At 42.7% G+C, this 7968-nt stretch overlaps 1 protein-coding gene across 1 annotated transcript; it reads left to right on the top strand.

Annotated features, from left to right (window-relative positions):
- Positions 1 to 758: 758 nt before the first annotated feature.
- Positions 759 to 5214, top strand: sox4b (SRY-box transcription factor 4b). The gene has a single exon (XM_046045082.1). It carries the CDS (start codon positions 1364 to 1366, stop codon positions 2606 to 2608), a length of 1245 nt encoding a protein of 414 aa, XP_045901038.1. The 5' UTR covers positions 759 to 1363; the 3' UTR covers positions 2609 to 5214.
- Positions 5215 to 7968: the final 2754 nt, after the last annotated feature.

Raw genomic sequence — 7968 nt, forward strand, 5'->3', positions numbered from 1 at the left:
CGGCTCAACTGTTGAACGTGGTCTTGTCTAATAACGTGTTGATGATATAAAAGATATCAGTCAGTGACCACCTGCAGGCCAACAACCACAAATTCAAAACAATTACCAATTAGCAAAAGTCTCCTCTTTTCTCTAAGTGATCAGTTTTTTAAATATACAGAAAAATATTACTGTGACAGCCTTAAAAGGTGGACCTTCAAGGTTTCTCTCCACCGCCTCTTTGGTACATTGTAAACATTAGGTAATGCACAACCACATCAGCTGCATTGCGCTGGCAAGTGTTTAGGCTCCCAATTCAGTATTATAGGTGGGCACCATTCATAACACCAATACAGCCTGTACCAGTGGGCAGAAAGGAGATTTATATTACAGGATATGTTTTCAGCATTACCCAGGCAACACAGTGGTCCAAATTATACTCAACTGTTAAAGTTTCCATATGGTAAAGTATACTTAGCTTCCCATAGAGCAATATGTTAATGGTATACACATGGGCTGGCCATAACATAAGCCAGTGTCTCTTTAAAAAAAATTGAAGTTTCTTGTTGTATTCTGGAATGAGGTCAGACACGAGGCTCCTCATTGCACGCGCTGATTATTATTAGATTCCATTGTCGGCCAATCAGCGCCGAGGGGGGCGTGAGTTTGGCGCAGAAGCAGGGTAGCGACAGCGTGCGATTGGTGGATTTTTATCGCCGTTGTATCTCCGGGAAGGGATAAATGCAAGCAAGGGGGCCGGGACTGGAGGGCTGCTTTAAACTCGACTGCAGGTCTGCCGATCGAAGGCGGACAGTGTAACTCGTTCTAGCTTTCTTTTTTTCCTCCTCAGCATGCATGGCTTTTGTTTCTAGGAGAGGGGACAGGGCTGATGCAGAGGGAAGCACTTACCTTACACACTGTACTTGGGAGCCCTTTGTAAGTGCCCGAGTGCACAGTGTGGCACTCAGTCTGCGATCTGCAGCTGCATAGACTATGTTCAGTCACCACACGGCTGAATTTACTTTATAACAGAAGGAAGAGACTGAGAGAGACAGATCACTGCACTCAGTGGAGAGTGGCTTGTACTATCCGTGCTGTTTTAACACCTACAGAACCTGGAAATTAAACTTTTTTTGAAAAAATTTAAATGTCTTTTTTTACGCTTCTAGCCTTTTAAAGGCTACACTGGACTGAACTGTCACCGAGGTACTGCACATCTCAGGAGTGAATTATTACTTGCGCTTTTTTTTACTCAGCTCAAACTGCAAAGAGGGGGAGAAAAGAGCTGAGTTTGCTTTAAAGTGAATCAGAGGACCAAGGAGAGAGGGAGAGAGAAAGAAAGAGCAAGCACTCCGCTCTCCCTCTGTGTGTCTAACTGGGCAGCATGGTGCAGAAAATGAGCCACACAGAGAGCACCGCTGAGGCGCTGTCCTTTTTCGCTGGGGATTCGAGCTCCGACTCCGGGGCGTGCATGGATCTGGACCCGGCCGCTTCGCCTCTCTCCCCGGGCTCCACAGCTTCATCGACCGCCGGGGACAAGCTGGGAGACAACCCGGCATGGTGCAAAACTCCCAGTGGCCACATCAAGAGACCCATGAATGCGTTCATGGTGTGGTCGCAGATCGAGAGGAGGAAGATCATGGAGCAGTCTCCGGACATGCACAACGCTGAGATCTCCAAGAGGCTGGGGAAGCGGTGGAAGCTGCTCAGAGACAGCGACAAGATCCCCTTCATCCGAGAGGCGGAGCGGCTCAGGCTCAAGCACATGGCGGACTACCCCGACTACAAGTACCGGCCGAGGAAGAAGGTAAAATCAAGCGCCTCCAAGCCTGGCAGTAACGGAGACAAGGGGGAGAAACTCAACGGTAGCTCTAACAACACCAGCACTAAGACATCCTCATCTTCGAGGAAGAATGGATCCAAATCACCCAGCAGCAGCAGACCCCACAAATCACTTTTCGGGAGCAGCAACAGTAGTAGCACCAAAGCATCACCGTTTGCCTCTGAGCACCCGTCAGAGCACCATCACAACTCTCTCTACAAGTCGAAATCTGTCTCATCAGCAGCCAAGCAGATACCGGATGGCAAGAAGCCCAAGCGGGTGTACGTCTTCGGGAGCAGCGGGGCCAGCTTGAGCGCCAGCCCGGCGTCCTCCGTTGTGGTCCCGGCCAGCCCGACGCTCAGCAACTCGGCGGACTCCAGCGACCCGCTCAGCCTGTACGAGGACGCGGCCAGCGGCAGGGAGGAGGGAGCCGACTCCCCCGGCAGCAGCGGCAGCCTGGGCGGCTCTTCGGAGCGCCACGGCGGGCACACATACAGCAGTCGGCGGGCTTCCTCGCCTACACCCTCCGGCTCTCACTCCTCCGCCTCGTCCCACTCCTCCTCTTCCTCGGAGGACGAAGAGTTTGAGGACGACTTGCTCGACATTAACCCGAGCCCCAGCTTTGATAGCATGTCACTGGGGAGCTTTGGCTCCTCGGTGCTGGACAGGGACTTGGATATGAACTTTGAGTCCGGCTCCGGGGGCTCGCACTTCGAGTTCCCCGACTACTGCACGCCCGAAGTCAGCGAGATGATCTCCGGGGACTGGCTGGAGTCCACCATCTCCAACCTGGTGTTCACGTATTGAGTGAGCAAAAAAAGGCAAAAGAAAGCGACTAACAGAAACGGGAGCTCCTGGTGCACCGGGCGTAATAGTTTGTGTAATAACTACATCAGACTAAAACCCCACTGAAACTAGCCCCCGTCCCTTCTCGTCCTTGTTAGGCAAGAGCTGCAAATCCTTGGAAAGCTAAACTTTAAAGCGAATAACTTGCACCTACTTTTCTTCGGATGCGTGGACCGGGGACTTGGTTGAACCACAGAAGTGGAGGGAGTGCAAACAAGAGAAGGAGAGACTGACTTGGTTTCATGGCAGTGGGACGCTCAATCCTGAACTGTTTTTGAACTGAACAACTTAACTGTGATCGATTTGCACGTTATGCGGTCCGCCGTTCACTTAATCAATGTTGTTGCCGATTTAAAAAAAGGGACATTTCACAAGTTTTTACCAATCGCCAAGTGAACTTCACCACTAAAAAGGTACAGAAATAGGACTGTCGTGCGACATTTTTTATTGTGGTGTGTCACCGAGAGGGATTTTTAATAAAACCGAGGTGGGTTGATGTTTTTTAAAAGTCGAATATTTTCTCAAAAGCAAAAAACATGTTAAGCATGATAGCCTACTTTTGTTCCTATCTTGTGCTGAGATTTTCTGTGAGACTGTCGAGCAGTTTGAAAACTAGTATTAGGGTTATTTAAATGGGTAGGTGGCGCTCGCTTTCGGTTCTTCTCTTTAAAAAAAGGACATTGAAATAATCACCAGCTGTTGTAATTTTTCAAACTTCAGGATTCAAACGCAACTTCAAATCTGTGCTGAACTTTATACACGTGTTCTCTTTGATTCAGGACCAAAATTCTTTCATTTCAGATGATAGCTATAGAGTAATCCTCACCGATTTTTTTCATCCTCTGAGCTTTGTTTTGTACATGTAGACAGATGCCATTTTATATGGGATGTTGTATTTATATACGGGGCCAAGCATTTTTGACTTGATCATTTTTTTAATTTCTTGTAGGCCCTATACATGATCTAGTCCTGTTTTCTTTTTCTTACACGGTTGTCTGTCAGTATGTCTGTGTCTGTCACATTTCCTTCTCAGGCGAAGGGCTAGAGTTTTAAAAACACACAACGTTTGATTTCATTTTATATTTAAATGTACACACTTTTTGGACACTTAAAAGAGAGGAAACAGTTTGATTATTTTCTCAGTGTATTTTTGTACAAATCTATATAGAAAACGAGGGAGTCAACAATCGGTGTGTGTAGCCTACTAATACAGCTGTGTTGGATTTCCTGATTTTTAGTACACCGGCAGGCTGGTTTTTATGCTGCCTTCAAGTGCTCATGGTAAGCTCGTTCTCATGAGTTATTGCCTGGTCAAACGCTTTTGTAAGGACAGCCAGCAAGACAGACCATATATCACTGTGGTGCCTATTGTGTAATTTTAGAAATTAAAGGCACCAAGCTACTTTTTTACTAAAGTGACAGAGCAGAGGAGATAATATGAATCAGGTGTGTAATTGGTGTTTTACGCGACTAATTTGGCAAACTTTCTTTGACTTTTACCAGCAAATACTGACAAGACTCCTTTGACGTCCAATCCCCAAACATCCCCTATTGTCAGTACAGGCACGAGATACTTCAACACCCACTTAAAAGGATGTAAATACGAATTTTCCGACAGCACTTGAAAGCAGCACCAGTCCTTGTATCAGCCTACCTTCTACGTTTACAGTGCCAGTCTGCAGGCTCCTTAAAGACACAGGAATGCATTATTTCTAGAGGCTTTTTCCTGTGGACCATGTGGGTTTAACAGCATCACTATCTTAAGCTTTTGCATTTCCCGTCAGATATCTTGCCTATGACAACAAATAAGGAGATTGTAGCTTTAAATTTGACTTATTTCTTGATGTTTTCATTAATAGATGTCAAATTTGCCAATCAACCACTGGATTGAACCGGCTATCAATACAGCAAGCAAACAACAAGGATGATAACATCAAGCATATTCAAATTTCTGACTTGAGTTCCGCAACATCTACTTGTACTGCGTTTCTCATTGTATTTGAATATATAATCTTTTCTACTTGTCGGCTAACTATTAGCTAATAATTGTTTTAGTATCTTTATGGCATGGTGAATAGCATTTGTATTTCAGATTCAGGTTATTAGCTGTTGTGTTTTTCAGAAAAAATGAAAAAATGAGGAAAAACGAAACGTGAACTCGATCTTTGTATATTTGACTGTATCATAAAGCAAAAAGATTGTGTGTTTATGTACGTTGTTGCTATCGAGGACAGGCACTGTCTAGAACTGCTATCTTTTACACATCCTTACTTACATTTAAGGTGGTCAGTTCAGACTCTTTTTTTTTATATATATATGAAAGCATTTTTAAATATATTGACTTTATTTTTCATCCATCCTGTGCAATATGCTGTGTAGAATTATCATTTATTGTCTCTAATCATGCCATAAACAAAGGAACCACCCTTTTTTTGAGAATCAGAGAAAGGGGGGAACTCATGCCAGCTAAATTGTGTCCATTCACTGCCTGTCAGATTGTTGATATAAACTTGTGTACAGAACTTTTTCAAGGAAGGAAATAAATATCAGCTGGAACTGAAACTCTACAACTCTTTTCTTGTTTCTTGAACTTTTTATCTCTCTGTGACTGTTTGTGTTAGATTCCATAAATAAGAAAGAAAGAAATGGCTGACTCTTTATTACCTTTGCCAACTTTGTGCATTGATTATGTCAACTGCTTTCCAAAAAGATAGTAAAGGAGAGTAAGTATCCAAAACAAGACCACACAGGCCCATCAAAGCTATTCACTCAGCTTACCACTGCACCTGCTTTTTAGTAGCTCTTCCATTTTATATGGCAACAAATAATTCAGCTGGATACAAAAAATGGCGATTAATAGCAAACTTAACAGTATGGATTGGTTCCCATTAGTGGTTAACATGGAATAACCAAAGAACATGGGCTGGGGGACACTGCTTATGTGGCAACATACTGCATCCCAGACACTAACCAACTACTTCTTTAGAGTGAAGCAAAATGATACCAGTAAGTGCAGTGTGAAATAAAAATGAAAAGGCCATATTTCTGTATTTCTTTTATTCTATTGGTTTAGTTACCAAAAAAAAAAAACAATGCTTTGCAAACATTTTCCATCTACAGGGAAGGGCCTTGTTTCTCAAAATTTCACATTAAGTGAGAATTGTCCATGTCCTTTGTGAACACAAAAATGTCTTAAGCCTTGAGTGTAAATGTCCCACAGATGGTCTACCAAGCTTTTGAAAAGCTCATCATTGAAAAGCTCATCATTGAACTATGAAAAATCTTCAATGAAAAACTTTAATTCCCAGTTACGGTACAGTAGACACAAATTTGAAAAGGTCTTATAGCAGGCTCTCCTCTCTATAGACTTAGGATGGTCTTGATTCTGCAAAGCCTTTGGGAAGCATGCATTGCCACAGTGGAGCCATAGAATAGAAGCATCTCCATAGTCTCAGACAGAGCAAATCAATAAGAATATTTTACATATTATACACATATTTTATAGATTTCATGTTAAGGCCCCATAAGGCTTATGTCTACATCATGCATTCAAAATGTTTCCTAGCAGGGGAGTGTTGATGTGAGACCTGGAAACCCACACTGAAGAATACAATGTTTCCCATTTAGATAATTAATAAAGACATAATAAACACATACTGGGATAACCTTAATTGGCTGAATGATAAGGGAGGTGTAATAAAGGCTGTTTCCTGGAGATAGGAAGGTAAATCTTCATGGGCTTTATCCCAGGCAAAGTGATATCCTATTCTTTTTTTCTTCTATTCCGTTCTAGCCTGTTGTGCTGTATGCTGGCTGTCTGGCGTTCAGACAGTCATGATTTCCCTTCCCCCTCTCCCAGACAGACCCTTTTTGTGGGGGAAGGGCTGGTTTAGCAGCAGTCAGCCAAGGGCCCTCCAGCATAGCTGACAAGCATGTCTGTCTGTCTACAGTACGTGTGTCTGTATGTGCATGCAGTCTCGGCATACATTTAAACCACATGACAACATAGTTCTCCCTGCAGAAACACCAGACACTGTACGTCTACCTCATACATCAAAAAATATATCTCCTTTTTTAATTGCTGTTCCTTCAGTAGTATAAAAGAAATGACTATCTTCAGCTATGTCGCATCCCTAATTTTGACATTTTCAAGGAATCTTCAGCATGCAGTATGAACCCTGCAGTATGCATTTGTTGTGTGTGACTACCTTGAAGCAATATTTTAGCACTATCGTTTCTATTGTGTAAGAGCTTTATTAGCTGTGTGAAATTACTTTGACTATGTGGGGCTTTTATGTACGGTGTTAACAACAGTGGTTATGTCAGTTTATAGTGCAGTGCATGTTTTAATGTTGTGATTGGATGCAAAATTACGTTAAGATACCAAGACATTAGGTGTGTGCTTTTATAGAGTTTTATTTATTTCTACTACACTATGTATTGTATAGTATGTAGTAAGCCATTTCAGGCAGTTAATTATTTTGTGTATCTGTCACACATAGTACAGTATGTAGCCAAATAAAATGCCTCTTCAGTGTTATTTAAATGTAAAATTATCTTAATTGGCTGTGTGTAATAAGGAGGTAAGTAGCAGGACCATTGATATGTATTTCATAAAAATGTAATTCCAAAATCAGGAATTAGCCTAGCGTCATGAGTTCACAAGGACATAAAGATAAGTGCAAGGTACAAAACAGACAACACACATAATTTTCTGTATTTTATACAGTATGTTCAACATTCAGAAGCTACGTGCAAAATGCAGCACTATTACTATGTTTGCAGCTGTAGAGGGAACACGGTGAGTGTGCACTTGTGCATTAATCTGTAACTGATTGTATGAAGCTGCTATAACTAAGCCTTTGCAGCATGACACGAATATGCAGATATATGCATTTTATCAGAGCTTAATTGGCTGTGTGTAACTACTGACTTTACACTGAGCGTAAACAGCCTTCTTTTCAGCTGGTAGTCATATATGCATTTTATAATACCCAGTGTTATTTCTTAACACACAGATGATAAATATGTATCATACCAAGAGATAATATCTTCAGTGTGTGGTATAATCTTGGAAATGTCCTAAAAGCTCCACCACTTCTGTGTGTGCGTTAAGCTCATCTAAGCTGTATGTAGCCTGTTCAGTGTGTAGTCTCATGCCTGGCTCAGCTGACTCCTCAGTGGGAGATATGCAGGCAGCAGCCAGGGCAGAGCAGAGCAGAGCAGAACAGGCTGACTACTGGAGTCAGTGGCCCAGTAAAACCACAGCAGGGAGGATAAGAGCTCTGCCGGAGGGGGGGTGAGAGATGTATGACTGTATC

Source organism: Micropterus dolomieu, linkage group LG03 (assembly GCF_021292245.1).
Source record: "Micropterus dolomieu isolate WLL.071019.BEF.003 ecotype Adirondacks linkage group LG03, ASM2129224v1, whole genome shotgun sequence".
In the NCBI taxonomy this organism is placed as follows: Eukaryota; Metazoa; Chordata; class Actinopteri; order Centrarchiformes; family Centrarchidae; genus Micropterus; species Micropterus dolomieu.